The sequence below is a fragment of the Mytilus edulis genome, chromosome 7 (genome assembly GCF_963676685.1).
Source record: "Mytilus edulis chromosome 7, xbMytEdul2.2, whole genome shotgun sequence".
In the NCBI taxonomy this organism is placed as follows: domain Eukaryota; kingdom Metazoa; phylum Mollusca; class Bivalvia; order Mytilida; family Mytilidae; genus Mytilus; species Mytilus edulis.
The window spans coordinates 51,713,725-51,741,103 of record NC_092350.1 but is presented as its reverse complement, the minus strand read 5'-3'; the positions used below and the strand labels follow the sequence as shown (position 1 = coordinate 51,741,103).

The 27,379-nt window shown below is 32.7% G+C and overlaps 1 protein-coding gene across 1 annotated transcript in view; it reads right to left on the bottom strand.

Moving 5' to 3' along the window:
- Nucleotides 1–25,609, bottom strand: part of LOC139481759 (eukaryotic translation initiation factor 4 gamma 1-like) — a 40,890-nt gene extending 15,281 nt beyond the window's left edge. The window contains exons 1-7 of the mRNA XM_071265248.1: nt 25,545–25,609; nt 16,976–17,192; nt 16,278–16,415; nt 13,060–13,119; nt 12,530–12,673; nt 3,288–3,367; nt 2,656–2,812 (exon numbers count right to left, since the gene is read on the bottom strand). Of these exons, the coding sequence (XP_071121349.1) occupies nt 2,656–2,812; nt 3,288–3,367; nt 12,530–12,673; nt 13,060–13,119; nt 16,278–16,415; nt 16,976–17,080 (684 nt within the window). The 5' untranslated portion in view covers nt 17,081–17,192; nt 25,545–25,609. The remainder of the gene's footprint in view (nt 1–2,655; nt 2,813–3,287; nt 3,368–12,529; nt 12,674–13,059; nt 13,120–16,277; nt 16,416–16,975; nt 17,193–25,544) is intronic.
- Between the last annotated feature and the right edge of the window lie 1,770 nt (nt 25,610–27,379).

The following is a 27,379-nucleotide window of genomic DNA, read 5'->3' as shown; positions in this document are numbered from 1 at the left end:
GTGTCAACATCGTATTTATATTGTATATATAGAGTCTATACCTTTCTGTTTACATCGTTCACATCGTATACATCGCGATGTTGACAATATTGTATCAACATCGTGTTTATATTGTATATATTTATATATATATATAAAGTCTACACCTTTCTGTTTACATCGTTCACATCGTATACATCGCGATGTTGACAATATTGTGTCAACATCGTGTATATATATAGTCTATACCTTTCTGTTTACATCGTTCACATCGTATACATCGCGATGTTGACAATATCGTGTCAACATCGTGTTTATATTGTATTTATATATATAAAGTCTATACCTTTCTGTTTACATCGTTCACATCGCATACATCGCGATGTTGACAATAGTGTGTCAACATCGTGTTTATATTGTATATATAGTGTCTACACCTTTCTGTTTACATCGTTCACATCGTATACATCGTAATGTTAACAATATAGTTTCAACATCTTGTTGTTGTTGTATATACATTTGTTTTCGTTTTTTTTTTAAATAAGTTAACATGGTTAAGCAGTTAGTTATATAGTTAAAATTGTTTTCCGTTTTTCATGTCGGCGTCTTTTATTGTTAACTATGCCATATAAACTTTGCTCAATGTTAAAGGCCATACGGTTTTTTCATGTCGGCGTCTTTTATTGTTAACTATGCCATATAAACTTTGCTCAATGTTAAAGGCCATACGGTTATCTATAGATGTGCCAGTTAGTATGTATGTACTGGAAATTTTACTTATTTGCAATCATACCACTTCTTTTTTTATAAATACCTTTCTGTTTAAATTGTTCACATAACAATGCTAACAATAATGTGTCAAAATCGTGTTTATATTTTATATTGAGTCTATGGTACGTATATAAACGTTAAACTAACTGCATTTGTTTGCACCTGTCCTTAGTCAGGAATCTGTCGTTCAGTAGTTGTCGTTTGTTGAATTGTTCATACGTGTTTCTGGTTTCATGTTTTTTTTACATTAGACCTTTATTTTTCCTGTTCAAATAGTTTTACACTAGTGTTTTTTTTTTGTGCCTTTCATAGCTTGCTACTCGATAAAAACCAAAACTCCGTATTAATGTCAAACCTATAGGGGTATACTTATAAAAGATGTAAATTAAATAAAAAGTTGTCTCATTTGAACTGATACCGCATCTTCTTATATGTACATGTATACATCGCTATGTTAACGATGTCAACGATGTAAACAATATATAAGAGTTCAAACAATGTTAACAAAGTTGACTAGATATCGGTTTAATATTGTGTACATCGCGATGTTAACGATGTCAACGATGTAAACAATATATAAGAGTTTAAACAATGTCAACGATTTTCACACGACATCGTTTTAACCTTGTAAACATCACGATGTTAACGATGTCAACGATGTAAACAATATATAAAAGTTCAAACAATGTCAACAATGTTGACACGACATCGTGTTTACATTGTATACATCGCAATGTTAACGATGTCAACGATGTAAACAATATATAAGGGATCAAACAATGTAAACGATGTTGACACGACATCGTGTTAACATTGTAAACATCGCGATGTTAACGATGTCAACGATGTAAACAATATATAAGAGTTCAAACAATGTCAACGTTGTTGACACGACATCGTGTTTACATTGTATACATCGCAATGTTAACGGTGTCAACGATGTAAACAATATATAAGGGTTCAAACAATGTAAACGATGTTAACACAACATCGTTTTAACATTGTATACATCGCGATGTCAACGATGTATACATTATATAAGGGTTCAAACAATGTAAACAATGTTGACACTATATCGTGTTAACATTGTAGATATCGCGATGTCGACAATATTGAATAAACATCCTTCACTGGACATGAATGCAAAATACCCCCCCCCCCCTCTTTTTTTTTTTTTGCATATTCAAGACTTTAAGATGATTTTGAACATGTACACCACCATTATCAAGACAAAGTTATTTAGCAACCTTTAGGTGTATTTTGATTGACAATGTCTGAGTGTTAAAGTTTAATTCAACATATACCTCCCACTCCCTTCAATTTTTTTCATATTTAAGAAGTGGAATTTCCCTACAAATTAAAGTATCAATGCAAAAAGCTTTCAGAAACGAGGAATTCAGTTGTTCACCAGCATTAATGTAAGCCAGGGATAACTTTTAATCATCATAAGCTAATCAAATCGGGCCATACAAAAGAATAGTTGTGTTTGTCCTAATCCTAACTACCCAGAAAAAAGCTGCCTACTCACAATCTTTTATTGTCCTGATGTGATTTTTTTCCTTTTTCAGATAGACATGAAGACTAATAAATATCTGATACTTTAAATTTCTCTTTGCAAAAAAAAAATAATGCCTACCTACCTACCCACTGTCTCAATGCTGGGCAGGGCAAACCAAAAAAGTGTGGCCTCAATGATAATTTCAAAAGTTTTTTTTATTATAAATTTAATTATTCATTTATTTACCATTCTTCATTTGTATTTAATTTAAAATGATGCTTTGACTCTGGTAACATTCTTTGATGATTATAGAGACTGAATACTTTTCATGCCAAACCTTGTAAGAAGTTTCAAGCTCTGTAGGATTCCAAATACGTAAAATGTACAAAAATGCATGTAATATTTACCTTGGCCTTCTCAGAGTCTAATTCTTTTCCAATGGTTTGTAACAATTCACATAAACATTCTAAACTCTCCTCGTCTTTGGAATTGAGCAATTTAAAGACACATTCATGCATGATTGGTTCCGTTAACATTTTCAATTTAAATATTTCTCCAATGAATCTGAAAAATAAAAATAGAAACCTATGTACTTTTTTCAAATCATTAACAAATCCTATTCTTTTGATCTTAAATTATAACTAAATACTCAAGGATGGAAGATAAACATTTCAAACTAATGACTTGTGTGTGTCCACTTTCTATAGATCAATCCATGGTAACCAAGCCTTGCTGTAAAAATCTTTTAATCAGAACTTGGAACAGCTTCAACACAAGTGAATATGTTTCAATAATAATATAAAAAAAATAGCAGAATCTCAGAACACGAATCTTGAAAATATTTTTATTTCTACGAATTTGTCTTTAAAAAAAGTTAAAAAAGTAGTTTCTCAAATATCTCAATAGTCAATGTGTAACATTTTCAAATAAGATTTTTACTATATATATCAGTCATTTACTTATTCATTGTACCAATTATTTTTTTTTATCATTTTTTACCACTATATACATGATATATGTGATGAGCAAATGTTCAAACCTAATTTTTCCTAAAGATCTGCGTCTAGCATTTTTCTTAGTTACTACAATCTCTGCTTCAATTTCGGCTTTTTTGCTTTCCTGTGTGAGAAAAAACATATATTTATCAGTTTCATTATCAAAATATAAACATTATAAACAATGACTGAAACTGAACATAATAAAAACAAATATCCAGGATTACACATTCATTTTCTATTGCAAATATTTTTCACTAGCTTCAACAATGAAGATTTCATGTTAAAAAATTTACCTTTCTACCTTTTATTCATGGCTTTTAGGTTTTTCTCCATACATTTTCAAAAGTGGGACTCCCTAACTTGTGGTTAAAGAAGTAAAATTCCAATGTAAACAGCTTCAGAAACGAGGAATTCGTTAATTCACCAGCATCAATGTAAGCCAGGGATAACTTTTCATCATCATAAGCTAATTACACTGTGATGGGAATCAATAGCAATTCAAAAGCCCAACTTTTGTAATAAAATATCTAAGTATTTCACAATTCAGTAATTGTGTTCACAAATATTTTTTAAAGGAACACTTGAGGTTGATTTGAGTTGGATACTTATAGATTATTGTTGATCATCTCAACGAGATTGATTTTCTCGCTTGAGCCGGGACGGCGGAAGCGAGAAAGGCAATCGAGTTGAGATGATCAATGATAATCTGTTTATCGCTATTTTACCTATGACGACGTTTGTCAATTGCATGTCAATTTCGTTAGCAACGTCACGTGCCTGCTTAGTTTCTAGCGATAATTTTCCATCTCAAGCGAGTAGCATGATATGAAAATTATCACAAAAAAAGATCAAAGGAAAAATGCACAAAATAGCGATAAATACGCTTATCTATTGTTCAGACCAGACAATTTAACATGAAGTGGGACACAAGGACGAACAAACAGATGGAGGCAAAGATTGGAAAACATAGTGCCCCGAGGTGGGGCATAAAAAGTAGGATTCTTTTACTAATCTTCTTGTAAAAATTATCCATGTAAGCAGCTTCAGTTCGAGGAATTCGTTAATTCACCAGCATTAATGTAAGCCTGAGGGACAACTTTTAATCATCAGTAGCTAATTACACTGTGATGGGATTCAAGTGTTTAAAAAGCTGAACTTTTACAATTATGTAAACCCGTTGGTATTTTACAATTTACAGAAAATGCAGTCACAAATATTTAAAAAAAAATTAAGTCTGAATGTTGATTCCAGTAGGACACCGACACTTCTCTCCTGTTCAGACCATATTGAACTACCACTATAATGTATTTCTAATTTTTAGGTTTGCTATATCATTTGAGATATACCCAACATATTGTATTTACATGTAGTTTTGAATGTAATCAGCTTCAGAAACGAGGAATTCATTAATTCATCAGCATTGATGTAAGCCAGGGATAACTTTCCATCATCAGTAGCAAATTACATTGTGAAGGGAAACAAACGCAATCAAACAGCATAACTTTTTTTATAAAACATGTTAGAACTATCTCATAATTTGCAGAAACTGTAGTCATAAATATTTTTTAAATAAAGACAAAAGGTGGATATCAGTTAGACAAGACACTTCACTAGTGATAAGGCTATATAAATACCACAAGAGTGATTTTCATCATTTTTTTAGGGTTGCTATGACATTTGACATATACCCAACATATAGTATTTACATGTAGCTTTTAATGTAATCAGCTTCGGAAACGAGGAATTCGTTAATTCACCAGCATTGATGTAAGCCAGGGATAACTTTCGATCATCAGTAGCAAATTACAATGTGACGGGAAACAATTTTATAGCCCTTTTTTTAACAATAAAACATGCAAGTATTTTACTTTTATTATTTCTCCACAGTTTGTTATCTCGAATATTTTGAAATTAAGACCGGGTGGATTTGAGTTGCACACAGACACATCCTAATTGTACATATTCAAACCATGTATTAAACAAACCACTCAATGTCTATTAAGTTATTTTTGGTGTATTTGTGGGGGTTTCTGTCATTTTTGACTCATACCCAACATCTCTTCTTAAAGCTACAAATTTAAAGAATTGGGATTCACTTACTTTTCAAAGTATTAATTTCAATGTAAACAGCTTCAGTTCGAGGAATTCGCTAGTTCACCAGCATTGATGTAAGCCAAGGATAACTTATGATCATCATTAGCTGTTATTAGCATGTATTTCTGATTACTTAGGTAAATTGTAATGAATGGCTCATAGTGTTAGGCAGTTAATCAGATGAACTAATGTTTTTTTTAATTTAAACTAGGCTAACATTTCTTTCTTTTTTTACAATAGACGTGCTAGAATGTAACAGTCAGCAAGAAATCATGTCCCCATGCCTGGTATAGAATTCTGACTCTGAGCTAACCAGTATATGCTCGGTTATTCCTAAATGCTGTGCACATCAGCACAAAAGCGATTTTCTTAACTATGGAAAGCCAAAACTGTCTTGTTATGATCACTTTTCATTAAATGATGTGCATTTACCTTTATATGATGTGCACTTGTCATTATATGATGTGCACTTACCTTTATATGATGTCCACTTGTCAATATATGATGTGCAAACACCTTTGTATGACGTGCAAATATGCTTATAGTATGTGCAAGTATCTTTATATGATGTGCAAACATCTTTATATGATTTCCAAACATCTTTATATGATGTGCGACTACACTTATATGATGTGCATACATACTTATATGATGTGCAAATGTACTTATATGATGTGCAAATTCACTTATATGATGTGCAAATGTACTTATATGCTGTGCAAATGTACTTATATGATGTGAAAATGTCCTTATATGATGTGCAAATATACTTATATGATGTGCAAATATCTTTATATGATGTGCATTTGCCCTTATATTATGTGCAAACATCTTTATATGATGTAGTTGTGTCATTATATTATGTGCTTGTAATCTTATATCATGTGGTTCGGTTAACTTCATTATATGATGTCGAAACGTCATTATATGATGTGCATTTCATCGTCGTTATGGTCAATAAACATGATTACGATTAGAATGATTACTGTCTACGTCATAACTAATTCCGATCTGCTTCTGCAGAATTGCTATCAACCAGGATCAAAAGAAAGATTAAGATCAATTAATGCAGAAACTAATTGAAGAATTTCGCGGCAGCGGCGAAAATATGATAAAACAAATTGTGTGGCTTTTATTTATAGCTTGCTGCTCGGTTTGATTTGAAGGCCGTAATTTAACCTATAATTGTTTATTTTTTACACATGATGACTTAGATGTAGAGTTGTCTCATTTGCACTCATACCATATCTTCCTATTTCTATTCATTTCGAAAGACACCAGTAAACTCAAAGTCAATTTTAAAAATATTTTATAACGATAGCTACAAAATTATCCTCTCTTGCATATATAATTATACCAGTATGGATGATTGGTTGATTAAAATTTGTCGATTGATTGCTTTCAACACTATCATGCTAATTCGTGGCAGTGAGTTTATATTGATGGAGGAAGCCAAAGTCCCCGGAAAGAAACACCGACTTTCGGTATGAAAAACTAATAATTCTATTCAATTGAGATTGGAGTCGAGCTTACCTGCCACGTGTGGGATTCGAACTCACAACTTACATGTAAGTATTGACAGGTTAGATACTTGAACCACTCGGCCACCGAGCCCCCCCCTCCCCCCCAAAAAAAAACAGGAATAAAAGGAGATATGGAATGACCTTCAACTCGGTGCATGACATTTGCTTGCATCTTTTATTATGTTTTAATGCATTTATTGCACACTTACACGATTATGAATGTATGCTTGACGTCCAGCGGAAAATTGATATATAAAAGACTGTGGTAGGATTGCCAAAACTCTCCACAAGACACCAAATGACACAGAAATTAACAACTATAGGTCATCTATAAAAGGCCCCGAAATGACAAATGTTAACGAGAAAACTAACGGCATAATTTATGTACAAAAAATGAACAAAGAACAAATACCGGTGTGTAACACATCAACAGACGACAAACACTGAATTACAGGCTTCTGACTTGGGACAGGTGTATATTCGGACGGGAACATATTAATGTGAAATGAATATTAACCCTGTTTTGTAACAGACCAACACTCTGAGTCGGATTTGTAACATGCTACTTCGCAGAAATCGATTTCACCATACGGTGTTACCCGGACAGATTATTCTGATTCCGAGCCGAACAAGTCTTTGATTTTACTCTTTAATTTAGCAGGGAAGCAGCAAATACCATTTTTAAATTCTTTGGTTTTGAACCGGGCGGAATTCGAACCTACGACCAGTAACACTAGAGGCTAACATGCTTCCATGAAAGCGCCGTTACTAGACAGTTACTCGTAATATAAAAGGAAAGCCGTTTAGATATACAACTCCGTAATCAGGGATAACATACTGACCATTGATTTTTTTGGGATGTTTGCGGGGGAAAGGGGGGCATTTTTGTTAGTAAATGTTTGATTCTAAGTTTCTTGAAAGATATTTTATCTTTTTCAGGAGGGAATAAAAATAATTGTTTCCATTGAAAATGAGAGAAAAAAACAAAACAATAATTCTCGTTTGAAATGTTTTCCATTGTCATCATGGGGCCTTTTATACTGACTATGCAGTATGGGCTTTGCTCATTGTTGAAGGCTTTACGGTTTCCTTGAGTTGTTAATTGCTGTGTCATTTTGGTCTCTTGTGGAGAGTTGTCTCATTGGCAATCATACCACATCTTTTTTTTAAAGAACAGATTTTAAAATAAGTAAATTATAATTATTGTCATTTTCAATTTTTATCATTGGTGGTTGGGACGGGGTAGGAAAGATGGAAATTCCTCTAATCATTACCGTGAAATAAAGAAGAAAAACACAATCATTCCAAAGACATAAACTTTACACCCCCTCCCCCCCTCTAAAAAAACCAACAGAGAACAATTACACACACCTTTCTCAATACATTTGTTCGTAATAACAACAAAAAAACGCATTAAATTCCTTTTGTATTATATAAGTTTAAAATAGCTCGTCAATAGTGGATCTAGAACTTCAAGTGTGGAAGTTGTTTGCGACTTGGAATTTAATTTGGATATGTCGGTTATGGTCTGATTGATATTTATCACACCTTCATTCAATATTACTAGTTTCAGATGAAAACCATATTCTGTAAGAAGAAATTTGTTGAAAAATAAGGATTCAGATTTTAGCAGATGAGGCTAGCGGAGCTTTCGAGTCAAATCTATTGATTTTTACTGGGGGGTGGGGGGGGGGGGGGAGTACGATGAGGGTTGAACCCTAAACAGTTAGGGCAAGTATGGACATAACCATTCCAGCTTTATACAGGTCGGAATTTGAATTAATTCATTATTCAATATCTGACACATCATATGTTCGTGACAAATAATAAATGTGGCCTAAGATTTTCAAAAGTTGAAATTAGGCAATTACCTATTATATTGTCCAATATCCGAAATCTAAATATATTGCTAGATTCAACATATCAAAGAACCCTAAGAATTGCTTGTTTTAAGGGCCGTTTTGGCCCCATATCTCTAAAAAAAAATTGACTGTTAACAAAGTATTTATGGACAACGAACACATCGCAAAAACATTATTCTGCGTCAAATCTATAAATATAAACAATTGAATACCACCATTTTATTTTAAAAAAATCAAAATTAAAGGCTCCCTTAATTTCTTCCTATCCCCTCTTTAAGGGGGTTGCAAATGACCGGTCCATTATATTGATCATTACCCTATCAATGTCCGTTTTTTGTGTATTTTTTGTGTTTTCTTCAGAAAAGTGATACATAAAGACAAACTTCCACAGCTAAGGCCGTGTTCCCATTGACCTAAACTCGGTGTTGTGTAAGTGTAAGTCACACGTAAACTAAACAAAATTACGTTCCCATTGATAAAACTCAATGTTTACATGTAGTGTAAATCATGTTTTGTCTACATGCAGTCGATACTCGATGTAGGCCTTGTGTAGATTAAGTGTACATAAAACTAGGCATTTAAAACATTAGTTTCACCGTGCATATTCAAAGAAGAAACTATTTATGAATAAAATTGATATTTATAGCAATTATTATAAAGTTCTTTACAGAAATATTTGTCTAAACTTGATATATTTATTTGCTTTGTTTAGAAATAAAACTTAACGTAGCTTTATTAAGCCCTTATCAAGACTCAAAGCAGCATCTTTGCCGAACACATAATTCATTTGAAAATTAAGGTATTTCCGAAATAAACTTGACTTACACAGAAATATTTGCCACTGGTCTTTACTCAAACAACGATTCACTCATAAATGGAACACTTAATAAGTGTGAGGTACATGCATTGTTTGTGCAGTATCTCGGATCCGTGAAATTACACTTAAAAGTAAAAAAAAACAAACATTACGCCCCCCTTTTGCCAAATACTTCTTGGAGAAGAGTACCATTTGAAGAAACAGAAAAGATAGAAATATAGTGATCCCTAATATATCAATCCTTCTTCTTCGTCTGTAAGCACGCTGTTGCAGCCTACGTTTTCTAATGCTTAATCGAGACATCTTTAGTATCTTTAAACTACTGCAAATCATCAAAATGGCTTTCATAAAGAAGCAACCACTTAACTTTAAAAGGGGGGGGGGGGGTATTTTGTTTATTCATCTGAGTCAGAATTATTTCTGCGCAAACGTTTTATTCCGGGTTTTTTTTCGATGCTGGTAATCAATTTTTTTTCTTCAACATTTAACACTATAATGTATGGGGAAACTCTTGATTCAGAATATTTTTTATCATCTGTAAAACCAGAATTGTTTTCTTTATCCAATCGGGGTTCGGAATATTTCCATCCTCCCTATTCAGAGTCAAATGGTCGTTCCCTTACTGCTAGAAAAATTGTCCGAAAACTATTCATTCGATTCTACATAATGAACATTTAAGTGTCATAGAGTTTACAAGTGTGAACAAATCTTATGTACAGGTAATTAAACAAAGTGAACAAATTTAATGTGAAACCAATGTCCAGTACATTAAACATGTTAAACTAATTGTTAACAAGTTTACTGTACATGGAGATTGGTGTGAACACGGCCTAAAATGATCAGCAAAGCAAACTTTACAAAACAATGAACATACTTGAAATTCATGTATTTACTTCTTTAAAAAAAAAAGCCATTAACGCAAGATATAAAGATATTGTCAAATTATAAGGCTGGTACAATGAGCATAGAGCATGGCATAAAAGAATCCTTTCGTTAATTTAATAACTTTAACTGTATGTCCATTATTGCAGACCTGGTATGTTCATTAATGTAGACCAGTTGATTAAAACTAAACTTTGCAATTCACAATTTGACAATTTTCCAATAATATCTGGTGTGATTTTTTCATCTTAAATCGAGAAGCAAACATGACAAGGTTTTTTCCTTTTACATCTCAACCATTTTCCAAACGATAGCTACAGATTTTACCCGGGTTTATATTAATTCTGCAGAAGCAGATCAGAATCAGTTATGACGTAGACAGTAATCATTCTAATCGTAATCATGTTCATTGACCATAACGACGATGAAAGCACGTCATGTAATGACTTTGTAAAGAATCACTCTGATTCAAACAAAAAATAACTTTGTAAAGAATCACTCTGATTCAAACAAAAAATTCTCTGAAACCGATATTATCAAGATGCTTGATTTCTTGATTGACAACATATTTGTTACGTTCGGAGGACGTGTTTTTCAACAGACTGTCGGCATACCAATGGGAACAAACTGTGCCCCTCTACTTGCTGACTTGTTTCTTTATTATTATGAGGCTGACTTCATGCAGGAACTTCTTAGGAAGAAAGATAAGAAGTTAGCAATATCCTTTAACTCTACTTTCCGCTATATAGATGACGTTCTTTCACTAAACAATTCAAAATTTGGTGACTATGTGGAACGCATCTATCCCATCGAATTGGAGATAAAGGATACTACAGATACAGTTAAGTCAGCTTCATATCTTGACTTACACCTAGAAATTGACAATGAGGGTCGGTTGAAGACAAAACTTTACGACAAAAGAGATGATTTCAGCTTTCCAATTGTGAACTTTCCATTTCTAAGTAGCAACATTCCAGCAGCACCTGCATACGGGGTATATATCTCTCAATTGATACGATATTCCCGTGCTTGCATTTCCTATCATGATTTTCTTGATAGAGGGTTACTGCTCACAAGGAAGCTATTAAATCAAGAGTTCCAAATGGTGAAATTGAAATCATCCGTTCGTAAATTTTACGGACGCCATCACGAGTTGGTTGACCGTTATGGAATAACCATTTCACAAATGATATCGGATATGTTCCTCACGTTGTAACTACAATCCCCTTCCCTTTCATGAATTTGACCTACCGAATTATACTATTTACCGGATTTGTAATCACATAAGCAACACGACGGGTGCCGCATGTGGAGCAGGATCTGCTTACCCTTCCGGAGCACCTGAGATCACCCCTAGTTTTTGGTGGGGTTCGTGTTGTTTATTCTTTAGTTTTCTATGTTGTGTCATGTGTACTATTGTTTTTCTGTTTTTCTGTTTGTCTTTTTCATTTTTAGCCATGGCGTTGTCAGTTTGTTTTAGATTTATGAGTTTGACTGTCCCTTTGGTATCTTTCGTCCCTCTTTCGACATCATATAATGAAGTTAACCGAACCACATGATATAAGATTACAAGCACATAATGTAATGACACAACCACATCATATAAAGATGTTTGCATATAAAATAAGGAAAAATGCACATTATATAAGGATGTTTGCACATCATATAAGGATGTTTGCACATCATATGAGTATATTTGCACATCATATAAGTACATTTTCACATAATATAAGTATATGTGCACATCATATTAGGATATTTTCACATCATATAAGAATGTTTGCACATCATACAAGTATGTTTGCACATCATATAAGAACATTTGCACATCATATAAGTATTTATGCACATCATATAAGTATATTTGCACATCATATAGAGATGTTTGGACATCATATATAGCTACTTGCACATAATATAAGCATATTTGCACGTCATATAAAGGTGTTTGCTCATCATATAATGACAAGTGCCCATCATGTTAAGGTAAATGCACATTATATAATGACAAGTGCACATCATATAAAGTTAAATGCACATCATATAATGAAAATGGCCATAACAAGACAGTTTTCGCGTTCCATACTTAACTATCAAAAACTTACTTCTGCATCTTTTAATTTTAATCTCAGTGCTTCTATGTCATCTTCAGCAGGTTTGTCTTTTGTAAATTCCTTTTGACATTTAGTCAGCAGTATAACACGGAAATTTACAAATTCTCCAGATTTCTTAGTGGAAGGCACTTTAATCTAAAAACAAATTCCACATTTTTTCTAAATATTCTTTAGATACAAGAAATCCTTCATAGAATTTATAACAATCATTGAAAACAACGCATCTCTTGTCAGCTAAAAAGTTAAAACTACATTAAGACTATTTGAAAGTTACATGCTGATGTTTAGATACCAAAAATTTGTGTTCATAATGAAATTAAAAATGAGTGTGTTTTGTGAGAATTGGCCTTGGCATCTAGAGATAATATATTTTTATTTTATATTTGCATGCTGAAATTTTCGTCTTCTTCCAATAAAAAGATTGTACCATTCCGCTATAATTTCCTTTATACACTCTTACCCAAAAAATGTTGGAAATTTTTCTGTATACATATATGCCATTTATAATTACATGTACCTACTTGGGTTAAGTAACGGCACATGCTGGCATAGGCTACACTAAATCTTGGTTCTGCAATGGCCTGCAATAAGAAATCAATTGTGCTTTAAATAAGACTAAAAATATACAATAAAGTTCAGCAGCAACTTTGTCTTGAATGAGAGGTTCAATAGAGTTATGTTGTTTTGATGGATATATACTTATTTACATATTGTAAATAATTTCTTGTCGGACTATCAAGTTTAAAAAATTCTCTATAGTTTCAGTGCTTCCCACTGGACAATGAATAACAAAGTTCAAATCCCTTTCCACTTTTCCAAAATATTGTGAAAAAAAGGATTAGTTGTTGCTTTATTAGCCTTCTATAAAATGTTACCTGCAGTAGTTTTCTTTTGTAATTATTTTATTTTTGATGATGAAACATGTGAAATTACATACTGTGCAGTATTCGATACACATTATAAAAAATAAAGTAATACTTGACAGATCAATTAAGTCATAAGGATATAATAATATATAAATATAAATATTACAAATGATTTTGTTAATTAATCAAATAAATCAAATAAAATAAATTACATAAAAGCTGCTTCTAACAAATGCCATTTCTGATCCATTATTACTTTTTGTACAGGGGTTAAGAAACATACAGAGTATTTTTCTATATTAATCCAATATTTTAAATATTCTACCCCACCATATTTTGTGGGGGATATGTTCTTACATCTACATTTGTATATATAATATTTGAGTAACAAAATATAATTAACTGTTTTACTGTTGACAAAATCCTCAGACACACCTTAGTAAAATGACTTCTTTTGCACTGAAAGGCAGGAGAATGCCATAATTTTTAATCCAATCTATAAAGGATAGCCAGAAGTTTTGTGATACATTACATTCCCCAAAAATGAGAAAAATATTTTCTTTAATTTCTGAACAAAAAGTACAAAGTTCAATTTCTTTTAATTTACATTTCAATAAAAATGAATTACATAGTAGAATCCTATGAACAATCTTAAATTGAAAGTTTTGCAAAAAAGAGTTTCTGGTTATAATGAAGGGCACAGAATAAATAGCATTCCAATCCTCAATCTGCATATTTAAATCTCTTTCCCATTTTTCACGGGAAGATAAAGATATCATTTTATTAGCCTCCAAAAATAATGTATAAAAAAATGTACAAGATTTTGGTTCCTTTTTAACGTTTAATTTTATCTATTAATTTATTTTCAGCCATATGGTCTGGGTCAGAATTTCAGTATTGTTTTCAGCGTTAAGCTTATTTTTTAACTTGGAAAAATTTACCAGGATATCATGCCAAAATGGATTAACCTTCAGTGGCGTAGCCAGGGTTGAAATGATGTGGATGCCTTCGCCGAGCTGAGCGAGGCGAATTTTTTTTGGACTATTTTATGCAGAAAATTATATTTTTTCAGACATTGTTCCTGTAGGCACATTTGCGCCCATAGTTTATATACACTGGTTATATAGATTTTTGTTTAATTTCAAAATACCCACCAATTCATATAATTATATTTCAAACGTAATTCTAATGTTTTCTCGAAATTCTCGAAACTGAATGAAATTCATAATTTATTTATTTGATGAAAAAGTTTCCCACCAATCTTAATATTTGACATCTCATAAATGGCCATATCACAGTGGCACTTCTGTATAAAGGAACTGAAGTGACCGCTTTTTCTAGCATTTCTCAAAAAACGGCCCTATCACAGCGGCACTTCGGAATATAGGAACTGAAGTGACCCTGTTAACGCGTCGCAGGGGACATCATCGAAATACCTGGTGTCCGTCCATCCGGTCTTGTTTGCACTCTCATGTGTACAATTCTTGCCAGATTTTTATATCATCAGCAATGACAATTTCGAAAATAAGTCCTAAGCTTTGACCTTTTGAAATAAAATGGAAATCCCATTGCATTTTCTCTAAAGCTTTTATTTCTCCATTAAAAATAAAAGGAAAAGGAAAAACATTATTTTTTATTAGTTATTGCTCTTGTTCATTGGTTACATAAAATATGTGCAATGCAGGGGACATAGGAACTTTGTTCTTTTATTGAAAATAAAATTAATATGTGGCCCTAGATAGGAACTGGAATTTTCTGATAAGCCTAGGAATGATCACACTCTATTACAGATTAGTTTTTTTCACGTCGTCGTTCGTTTCACAGGAAACAATATCAGGATATGGTGGTTTAGTTGTCAGTTATGTTGTTAGTCAGTTGTAGAAGCCATCGCTCCGCTAGGCTCAATTTCAGATGAAACATGTCCGAGAATATGTGCATCATTTTCTGCACTTGCCGTAGCCGACGACGTAGTCTTTTTCCGAAAAAAATCGAGAACACTTTTCTGCGATATCTTGTTTTATTACATGAACTAAATTATCCTTAATAAAAGACCACGCATACTTCATCGGAAATAACTGGATCCTATCCACATATCCTAACTTTTGTTACATACGGATACCTTCGAGTTTAACTGCTGCGAACATATCTTTATTTATATTTTTTTCCTGTCAAAATGATGTGGATGCTTGAGCATCTGAGCATACATGCAAGCTACGCCACTGACCTTTTCTGCTAAATAAAGTAAACCTTCTGGACTTAAGTGTAAAATTTGCCCCCCCCCCCATTTTTTGCATATAACTAAGTAGCAAGACTTACCAAGGAGAGTAATTTTGAGGATCTAATAATTTATACAGCAAGACATTTTTACACCATAGCAAAAATAATAAATATTAGGCATCTTAAGACCAACATCACAGTGTTCAGACATTTTCACTGCCCTTTTCACTTTATCAGGTTTACCTTTCCATAAAAAGAAAAAGTTAAAAAAATTATTCTGAATCTCCTTCAAAACCCCTTCTAGGGGGTAAGGAAGGACAGTCAGAACTTGAACCAAAATGGGAAGTGCTAAGGTTTTAATAACTACAACCCTTCCAATATATGTTAGTTCTCTAGAAGCCCAAGTATTGAGTAATGACTTGATACTGTTTATCTTGGCTGTAAAATTACATAGAGTTTTATCCATTTTAGCAAGCTCAAACCGTAAACCTAATAGTTTAAACCTCCCAGAATGGTTCCAAACAAGATTTTCTTCTGGCAACAGTTTACTGCAGTAGTTTTCAAACCAATGGGTACATTCATATTAGCCAGATATTCCTAATGTGTGCCATACACATTTCAATGACCTCTAAGTAACTTCTGTTAGTAACTCTTACCTTTTCAAAAACAAGGTTGACAACACCCTGTAGATGATCTTCAGATGTAATTTCAAGTTTCGACATCTGTTTTACAAGGGTCTGGAAATTTTGTGGAGTAAGTTTGTTTAAGATACCCCTAGCTTTCTTGTACAATTCCTAAAAAAGAAGATGCATTTAATATCACATAAAAGAAACATCATTTCATTTTTCAGCTTCAGATTATTTTTCAATATTACTTTCCTAGGGCTGTGCAGGACTTCAATTAGGTTTTCAAAGAAAAATTCTAAGCATCAAATTGAGTCTCTGAATCCAACACTCCTTCATGCCAAAACCAATTTTCTACAGGCTTATACATCGCATTTTCATGTCTTCATTTAGGAATTCAGTTCATGCATATTAGAACAAAGAATATTAAAAAATTTGCAGTTGAAAGAAAGATATTATTTGCTTATCATCATATATTCCAGATGCACTTCTCATTTAAATTTCGATTTGAAACATCAAAATCAAATCTACTCTTGCAAAACAATCAAAATTGTATAAGGTTTTATCTTTGATAGAGGGAGTCGCACCCTCAGTTTTAGTACAATACCACACCTGTTTTAGCAAATTTACCAAGTTATAATGGAGAAGTTTGATGCAAGTTCAAAATCCATCCTTAAAATACTGTGACAACGTACATACAAACAACAAATAAATCATCTTGTTTTACAAACCTCTGTTTTAGTTTCATCTTCATCCTTAACTTCCATAGTTTCCTTAGTATCTTTATGTGTAGGTTTCCAAGGGGATTCAGCTTTGTGTAATTTTACTTCCTGCATGTTGCATCTAGGATAAATTGATTACTTTCTGAGCACTTGGTCGATCAGGAATTCTCTTATGACTTTGTTGAGAGTTTCGTTTCGTTATACTTCCACCACCACCGCCGCCACCCTACAAAATCAAGGGACGAAAATTGTGGTCTCAGACCACTTGGAGGTAATTTCAACACAGTAATGAGCAGCAGCTAATTAGATAAACATAGTACTAGTATGAGTATAATCAGAAGTCCATTACTAGTAAATAAACTCATCATAGATACCAGGACTAAATTTTGTATATATACGCCAGACACGCGTTTCGTCTACAAAAGACTCATCAGTGACGCTCGAATCCAAAAATTGACTTCTTGTATAATATAATACAGTTTCCTCGGAATTTATCTGAACTTACTCAAACTGTTATTAAACCAAATTGAATCTTTAAAAAAAATCTCGTTTACTTGATCCATTTGTAAATTCTTTTTAATTTGGTAATTTACATTCTTGGATTCAAGAGGGGCTAAACAGGGGGTAAGTTTCTCCCTGCTCCCGCCCCTCCTCTCCCTTCTCCCACCCTCTTTTCCCTTCTCCCTCCTTTTTATCTCTCCATTACCTTTCCTGACATATATTTCATCAAAATCCATGCATTAAACATTCAGGAAGAGTTTCGCTTAGACGATTAGTAATGCCATAAATCATTTTTACATTAAAGTAACAAGTATCTCCCCTGTAGGCTGTACCATTTAGAACTTTCTCGTGTAAATATTTCTTCCATATCCATCCAGATGTTCAGGAGGAGATACGCTTAACAGATTTACATTGATAATAATATAATATTAAAAACTGATCATGTCGTCATGTTTATTTTTTTTCATCACATTTTATCAAGTTGTATTAAACATTATTATCATACTTGACTTTTTATACTATTGTATGCAATGTATATGTTTGCATATTTTTTTTTATTTCTCATGATGAGGGCCTCAGGGAAGATTAGTTATATAGCTAACTGTGTAACCCTCTTAAAATAAAGTATTGTTGTTGTTGTTGTTGTTGTTGTTGTTGTTGTTGTTGTTGTTGTTGTTGTTGATAGACAGATAGGGTGCAATATGCCTGCAACGTGATCAGATGCATCTATATAGGAGGGACTTTCCAAAGCAACTGTCCATATTTTCGATTTTTGACAAATTCTAATCGGGAATAAAAATTGTGAATGTGTAACCCCAGTTTAACTCTGACTGCACGCCGTTTCGGAGACGATGTTTTTTTTAAAGTATAAGTCCAAATTGTAGAAACGCAGGATAATGTGTGAAAATACGTGGAATTATTGTGACACTATCAGTGCAATTTCGCAAGAAACCAATTTGTTTTGAAATGGTTGCCAAAAAACGCTGCTTGCAAAAAATAAAAATAAAATTCTTTTAGAAAATAATACAGGAAATAATTAATCATGTTAATCGAAAATACACAGTACAAGGAGTCGTTGAAAATCAGGCAGAAAATGATTTTTGAAATGGAATTAACAAAGAAGAAGAAGAAAATTGTCCTTGAACTTGGTTATTTTAGCGCACAACTTTCCCTTTATATTCCAAGTGTAACAAGTTTTGGAATATTATTGGACTGTACAGAAAATATGGTTCCGAAAGCTTGTAAAAATAGATTGCCAATACTGTAATTGAATAAGCGCAGTTTACACAGGACAGTAACATCGGAATGAGGAAAAGTTAACAAAGGCCTGTCATTTTGGGATGTCAACACTTAATGCGCACCCGTTGGGACAAAATAAAATTAGAAATTCAGACGATTCATTAAAAAAAAAACCAGTAGCCAACAATAAATGAATAATCGGAATTTTGATGAAGGTAAACCCATAAAAGCGCTCAGGGCGCAAAAAAAAAAGAAAGAAGAGATATGTTTGTTTGCCTATATATTTCTTCAAACGCAGAAACAAACTGAAACACTTTTTGGTACGCGTTAATTTACACTTTGGTGTTCAGGAATGGATGTGTGTTTGTTGTTGAGTTGGGCATGATGTACGTTGAGATTTTCCAACTATATTCCACTATGATGCTTATTCAAAAATAAATGTTGTCACTAAATGCTTTGTAAAATAGAACACAATCATAAACGCTTATTATACATTTTGGTCCCTCTACAAAATGCTGCGAGCGTACTGTTTTACCCGTGTCCATGCATTTGGCCACCCGTTCATCACGTAATCGGTATATAGGATGTAGCTTAGGGTTTATACAACTTATTTCGAAGTGCTAGATTTTCTTTATGTCAACTTTAAAAAAAAAATTATATATACCAAAAGTGCGCATATTCAGTCAGCAAGACTTTTCTTAAACATATGTTAAATGACAGGTTGCTAAATTTGGTGTTTTGAAAATATATAAAGGCACGCAGAGCACATAGTCCGACTTCCTCCTTCTTCAGTGTACAATTTCAAGCTGGAACTTTTATAATGTACCGAGTGTTTTACATATAGGGGATGCATGTATACATGATGTATGTTCTCAGATTTTTTTTATTGTATCCTTTTTCATGAATGGCAGAATGTTGAACTTACATTGAATAAAATAAGATTTGTCTGCAACTATGCACACTGCCCAAACGTTTACATCATACAGAGAATATACTATATTAAAAACATGTATTATGTATTTTTCACTTTTACTGATGGAATGTTTTAAGAGGGTGTCCATGGAAAAACCAGGCAGTGGATTGGACATGACATATTTTGTTTTCAATTTGTTTTCATCTATTTCATATCACAAATTCATTCTTTCTCAAAGTTGATTTTTGTTTTTTTTATTAACTGCAACAAATAAAGAGAAGAAAAAGGCAAAGACAGCACTGAAAATCATTGAAAAGGGGAGATAACTCTTCATTTTGTACTAAATGTTGTTGCATTGTTAGTAAACTTTAAAATCATTTTCTGAGCCATCCACTGTTGATTCAAAAATATCTTTGACATATATATCCTTTGTATGATATAAACATTGCATTGGAACCAAAAATTCAGTGTGAAAAAAATTATGTTGTGCCACCCATATTATAGGATTTGCCTGATATTTTCTTGGACAGCCTCTTAAATAGTAACCTTTATTGAAGGCTGCATTTGAAATGCGTCTTTTTGACACAATTAAAATTTCAAATTGTATTGTATCGTCCTGAATATGCCTGAAATATTTGCCACTGGACATTTGCAAGCTCAAATCAATAAGTTCAAATTGTACACGAAAATCACTGTTCACTCAATAACATTTTAAAAGCTGAATATGCACCCTGTTTATAGTTGAAAATAAAACTAAATCAGTAGAATTAAAAGAAAAATTTACGAAACCAGACCGAGGAAATGAAAACAAAATAACAAACACCATTCAGATCCCGTTACATATTTTTGCAATACCTCTCAGAAAAAAAACACGTTTCTCTATATTAAGAAATGTCATCCCTTTTCAGCCAAATTATATGCATATCGGTTAACTTTGAAGTAATTTATCTAAAAAAAAAACAACAAGGATGTGTCTCTATATACATGCACGGGCTCACAATAAAATCCTGGAATTCGGTAGTTTTAGTCTTTAGTTTAAACATATTTATTTATAGTGGATTGGGAAACAAGTTTTGCATTTATATTAATCCCTTTCCATTTTGCTGGTGCGAGTGCTGCCTTGTAGCGGCATTAGCCTAATCTTTTTCGGCGAAATCTACAAGGGTGTCTTTTACGTGCAAGAGATATGGCTTTCTCTTAACACGGGTCAGCCATTTATCGTCCCCTTCCGACGGACTATCACCGTTTCCTCAAGACCATACTCGTAAATGGTGTCAAGGGAGAGCCGAAAATTCAGTCCCTGAAATGTTCATCCCGGACCGGGGATCGAACCATGAACCTTTTTGTTCTCCATATATAATTAGAGATCGTAATGAATTAGTGACGAGGTTTGGAATATTTTTTTTCGTTTCTATGTCATTTTGGGGAATTTTCTGCGACTGTCATACAAGTGAAAGATTTGGTTAGCCACAAAACCAGGTCAATCCACCATTTTCTGCATAAGAAAATGCCTGTGCCAATTCGGAATATAACAGTTGTTATTCATTCGTTTGATTTTGCAGTTAGATTAAGGACTTTCCGTTTCTATATTTCCTTGGAGTCGTTTGTTTGTTTGTTATTTACTTTTTATTAGCACATTCTTGAATCTGTTAATTAACTCATTTATTAAATAATTGTTTTCTTGCTAAATTTTAATAATTTTAATATACATTTTTGTCTCCTTTTTTACCCCATTTTCTCCTTTCTCCTGTCCCTCCTCTTCTTTCTCCTGCCCCTTCTCTCCTTTCTCTCAACCCCTCTCTCCCTTATCCCACCCCTTTCCCCCATGCTCCCAATACCCTGTCCAGACCCTCATTCAATACGAACTGGATTACTTTTCTTTTCCTATTTCAATGGTGGTGATTTCCTGTTTGTTTCATGTATCGAACTATCATCATTTTAATTTTACAGTGATATCTCGTGTTTCTATTATAAAATCAAAATTTTCATTATCAAACTTTTAACTTTTATCAAAGCTGAAAGCTTTATCCAAAACATGGAAATCTAATATTGAAGTTTGAGTTAAAGCAGCAGGATTTTGTAAAATGTGAGGCGCATCAAAAAAAATTCCGGAAACATTGTTGAAAAAAAATGTAGCAACAATAAGCATTTAAGGATTTACTTCTAAGGGGAAATAAAATAAATCAAAAACTTAAAATTGATACTATTAGTCGGTAGAGCAAAATTGGTTAAGGAGAAAAATAAGTTAAAAATATTGATAGGTCAAGGAGCTCCTTTTGACCAAAATTACTATAATGGGTGGATTTTGTTATGTTAAAAACATTAGAAATCAGAGCCCATCAAAGTACACATACATGGTATATGCACATTGATGTGCTTGTCCCAAGTCAGAATCATCGAAAGTTGTTGTTTTGTATCCCTGTATATCATTCATGAACTATGAAAGGTTGGTCACAGTATGAATTAATGTCAAGTTTTTAAATTATCCAGTTTTTCCACAGGCACTTGTCTCAGGAAGAAAAATCCTATATACCGTTATAATGTGTTTTCCCTTTTACAGCGTATGTGAGGGCATTCCGGTGTATTTCTATCGCCTAGATTTCCATTACGTAAGAAATGTTATGTTATATGTACATACATATAACTGGAAAAAATCATTAATATCTATGCACACGCATGGGGAAGATTATTTCAAGAGCGTCTTAAGGAAGAATTAACACTTTGAATGAATGATTAAACATTTTTTGCGGAAAATACGAATGCCTACTCAAATCCATTCTATTAGAAAAATCGAATTATTACAGACATTTACAGAAGAGTGATGATTCCACCGTGCACTTGCACTGCACTGTTATTAATATAATAGAATAAAATGATATAAAAATGCATAAAAATTATATATACATGTAACTGCATGTAGTTTACAAGTATATAAATATAATCAGAGACATATAATACAATTATACAATTGTATTATATGTCTCTGATATAATATATAACAATAAACCTGAATATACTGATTTGTATCAATACAATATTATAATAGTCATTACGTTGAGGATGAATTCCCTGTCATTAATTTATCATCAACGCACGAACTTGTCCCAGAAAAAAATTATATCAGTACATCAACCTCACTTTCGGGTATAGAGATGTGATTTTATTCTGAGAAAAGTGCTTGTCGGACCAGGGCCGTAACTAGCCTCTTTTAAAAGTGGGGCCAAATATATCCGCCGAGCAAAGCGAGGTGAACAAATTTCGGCGAGGGGTCTTGGGGCCGCAAAAGGCCCCCAGAAGTTCTGAAAAAAATGACGCAAAATCGTGCATTCTGAGCGTTTCTCAGACTCTTTCTTACTTTGAAACGCTATTAATTTTAGCTATTTTTTTCAACAATATTCTGGTCTCAAAGCAAAATATATAGATTCATTGTAATTTAAGACTTTTAGGTTTTAGAGACAACATCAACAGACCGATATGTAGGATAAAGCAAAAATCGTAATGGTCATAATCATTAATACCGGATCTGTCTGTTCTTGTCTTGTATTATGTTTAGACTTTGGTGATTTTTTTAATGACCATCTTGACCTTGTTTTATGGTATTAATGATTCTTTCATTGTTGAAGAACCTCCAGCGACTATCAAGATGAAGAACAAGATTAACAAGAGTGCACACGCTGAAATGTCTCGCCTTATATATATGTTGATAGTCCTAAATATAAAGCTTTATTACAACTGTCACATAAACTCAACATTAACCAAGAAAACTTAACATTAACAAATGAACAATGAAAATGAGGTCAAGGTCAGATGAACCATGCAAGGCAGGCATGTACATCTAACAATTCTTCCATACAACAAATATAGTTTAAGAAAAACAGACTAAAACACAAAAACTTAACACTGAGCAATGGACCATGAGGTCAAGGTCAAATAAAACCTGCGGGACTGACATATAGATCATAAAATATTTCCATACACCAAATATAGTTGACCTATTGCATATAGTATTAGAAAAAAAGACCAAAACTTAAAAACTTAACTATAACAACTGAACCATGAAAATGAGGTCAAGGTCAGATGACACCTGCCAGTTGGACATGTAGACCTTACAGTCCTTTCATACACCGAATATACTAGACCTATTGCTTACAGTATCTAAGATATGGACTTGACCACCAAAACTTAACCTTGTTCACTGATCCATGAAATGAGGTCGAGGTCAAGTGAAAACGGTCTGATGAGCATGAGGACCTTGCAAGGTATGCACATACCAAATATAGTAATCCTATTGCTTATAGAAAATATAGTAATCCTATTGCTTATTAGAAAATGCCTGTACCAAGTCAGGAATATGACAGTTGTTATCCATTCGTTTGATGTGTTTGGACTTTTGATTTTGCCTTTTGATTTTTGATTTTCCTTTTTGAATTTTCCTCGGAGTTCAGTATTTTTGTGTTTTTACTTTTTACAATAAGAGAGAATTTAACATTACAAAAAATCTTAACTTTTTTTCAAGTAGTCACTGAACCACAAAAATGAGGTCAAGGACATTGGACTTGTGACTGACAGAAACTTCGTAACATGAGGCATCTATATACAAAGTATGAAGCATCCAGGTCAGCCACCTTTTAAAATATAAAGCTTCTATGAATTTAGCTAACGCCGCCGCTGCCGGATCACTGTCCCGGCCTATATCGAGCTTTCTGCGACAAAAGTCTCAGGCTCGACAAAAACCCTGACCATTGATAATTTGTCTTTTTTCTATGTATTGACTTTGTGTGCGATTAAGTCCCGTGAACGTTTACTCCACATTCCTTTCTTTTCTATTAAAGGGTCTGAACACGACTTAATGCAACTGTCATATACAGTGATCAAAAAGATATTAGACAACCGAAGCGTTAGACATAAAGAATGATTGATTGATTGGTGTTCGCTTAAAACCGCCTCAGAACGAGACAGCGAGTCAGATTTAATCAAATTCAAATACTCTTACAATTTAATGTAGTATAAGAAAACTCAAGTTTAAAACAAAATTACTAGATTTACACTTAGGCTATAGTCATAAAGTATGACAATAAATGAACATAAGACAAACCCGGGTACAGATAAGACACATAACTACAAACAGTCAATAGACCATCAACACTGAAAACTAAAAGTAGATTAGAAACATGGACCACGAAAAACATGTAGCGGCGACATCAGAGAGTGAAGAGAACTTTCTTCTTGCAAGACACTCGCCGTGAAAACATTTGATATGAAGACAAGCTTTTGTTTCAACACTTCTTTTTTTATTTCCAACATGAGGCATTTGCCTCATTTGCCTCCATGTAGTTACGGCCCTGCGGACCATCCACAAGAACTTGCGGTCATCCGATGGTCAGTACTTCAGTACTTTGATTATTTTCCCTAAACAAAGCCAAGAAGGAATTATTACTAGTATGTAGTTTAAATGATATATAAACTTATTTACACGACATCTCTAAACTATATAATACTCAAAAAGGAGAATCGAATGATGCCTTCCTGATCGAGAATTTTTATACAATAAAATTCAATCTGGTAACAAACAAATATTAGATTTATATAAACATGTTTAGAGGTATATTGCTGCTTAAAACTTTAATTTTTGCGAATCTGTATGGTTTTATGGTTGTCGTGCAGACTATAACTTACTGTTAGGGAGGACATCAAAAGTTCAATGTAGGATAAAAAACTTAATTCACATAGTTTTTTCGCTGACCCCCCTACCCCCCTTCTTAACTTAATTTGGGAAAAATTGATTTACCTATATGGATATATGTAAAATCGATTTTAGATTAACAAAACTTGCAGCAATGTTGACCCCCCACCCCCAAACTATTCGATTTAAGTTTTTTATCCTACATCGATCTTTTGATGTCGTCCCTTAGTATCAAATCTTACCGATTATGTTCGTGATGTGACTTGTCTAAAATCCAGTAATGGTATGAGGAAGTAAAAAGGTCCCATTGTGTATAAAAAATGGGGCTTGATTGGGGTATGTATAAAGTTCAAAGTTCTTTATTTTCCAATTTAAGGCCCCTGACGGGACATAATGACAACAATACACAATACATTCTGATTCTTAACACATAAACATATAATGAAGATAAAATTAAAATTGTAATTCACATGAAGAGATTATAATATCATAGAATATATATATCATATAAAATGTCACATCATAAAACAATTGTTATTGTTTTATTTTATAAGTTATTTTAGTTCTCTCAAAGTTTCATATCTTTGATTTTTTTCTGCCATGCCAGAGTGCCAGCAAAAATAGTTTAATAATTCATTAATTCACCATGATATTAAATTGAAAATAGAAATAGTTTGCTAACAGAGGTCCACCTCGTCTCTTATCCATAAATATAAGTTGAAGGAATAAACAATACAAGTCACTAAAATGGAAAAGAGACAAAGGTCAAACGCACTTGGAAAGGTTAGTAAGTGGAATTTTAGATACCCTCTTAACCTCCTCGTGACTAGTGCACAAAAGTAAAAACTTGTTCACTTTAATGCAGAATTCACCAAGGGATGATACTAAAAGGTTTTGGCATCCAAAATCGTATGTAATTATATTTACAAATGCATATATATATATACATATTCAACACTCTAGCATAGCAGTAGCAGGTGCAAGTGAAGTGACAAGGTCCCACTACTCTTTAATTACTATGTTCATGTTTGGCTATAAGACAACAGATTTTACATAAAATTTCATGGTCTTCATTACTCATCATCCAAATAAATTTTTCAGGATTTTGTAATTGGGTAAAATTAGGACATTTCAAACAAATAGCATTTATAAGATCATAACGTTCACCTTTATACTTTGAACATGTTGGAAAAAATGGTTCTCATCTTCTACCTCGCCAGATGAGCAATGAATACACAATCTATTTTGCCTGATAATACCTTGATATCTTCCTAACTCTATTTGAAGTCTATGAGCTGATATTCTGAATCTGGTGAAAATTCTCCTCTGTCCAAAATCTTTTATAATATTTAAATAATTTTCAAATCCAAAGTTTTGTTTAAACTTGAAGTACGTACGTAGTTTGCCATCTGATAATGATGTTTTTTGTTTTTGCCAAAGATTAATATAAATAAATGAATTTTCATATATTTTTTATATGTCTTCTTAAAACTATTTATTTTTATTGACTTTAAGCATGTTAAGTCAGTATGGTTATCAAAAGTTTTTTTGTGTGTATAAGATAAGATAAGATAAGAATTTTATTAATTTAATCAAGAACCCATAAAGGGCATCATTTTACAACACAATATGATTGGAAAAAGCAAAACAGAAAACTAATACATACTATAACGTTATGAACAGGATCAGAGCCTAACACAACATGTGTTTTATATAACTATTATATTAAATCTTATAACAATAAAATACTAAATTACTTCATATATTTTGTTTACATCTGGATCTCATTTCTAAACCTTTAATAATGTAATTTCCTAGGCACATGAGAGTTGGTAAATGCTCATTTGTGAACAGCCAGAAATATTTCTTGTCATTAGGTAGTTCTTTAAAATTAGTACAAAAAGTTATAACTTTATCAAATAATAATTTCCTCTGTTCATCATATAATGGACAATTTACTGTAAAATGGGTCTCATCTTCAATAGATTTTGATCCATGTGATAAGCAGTGATGACATAGACGTTGAGTTCTCTCTATGTATTTTTTATTATATCTATCTTTCTCAATTTTAAGATCA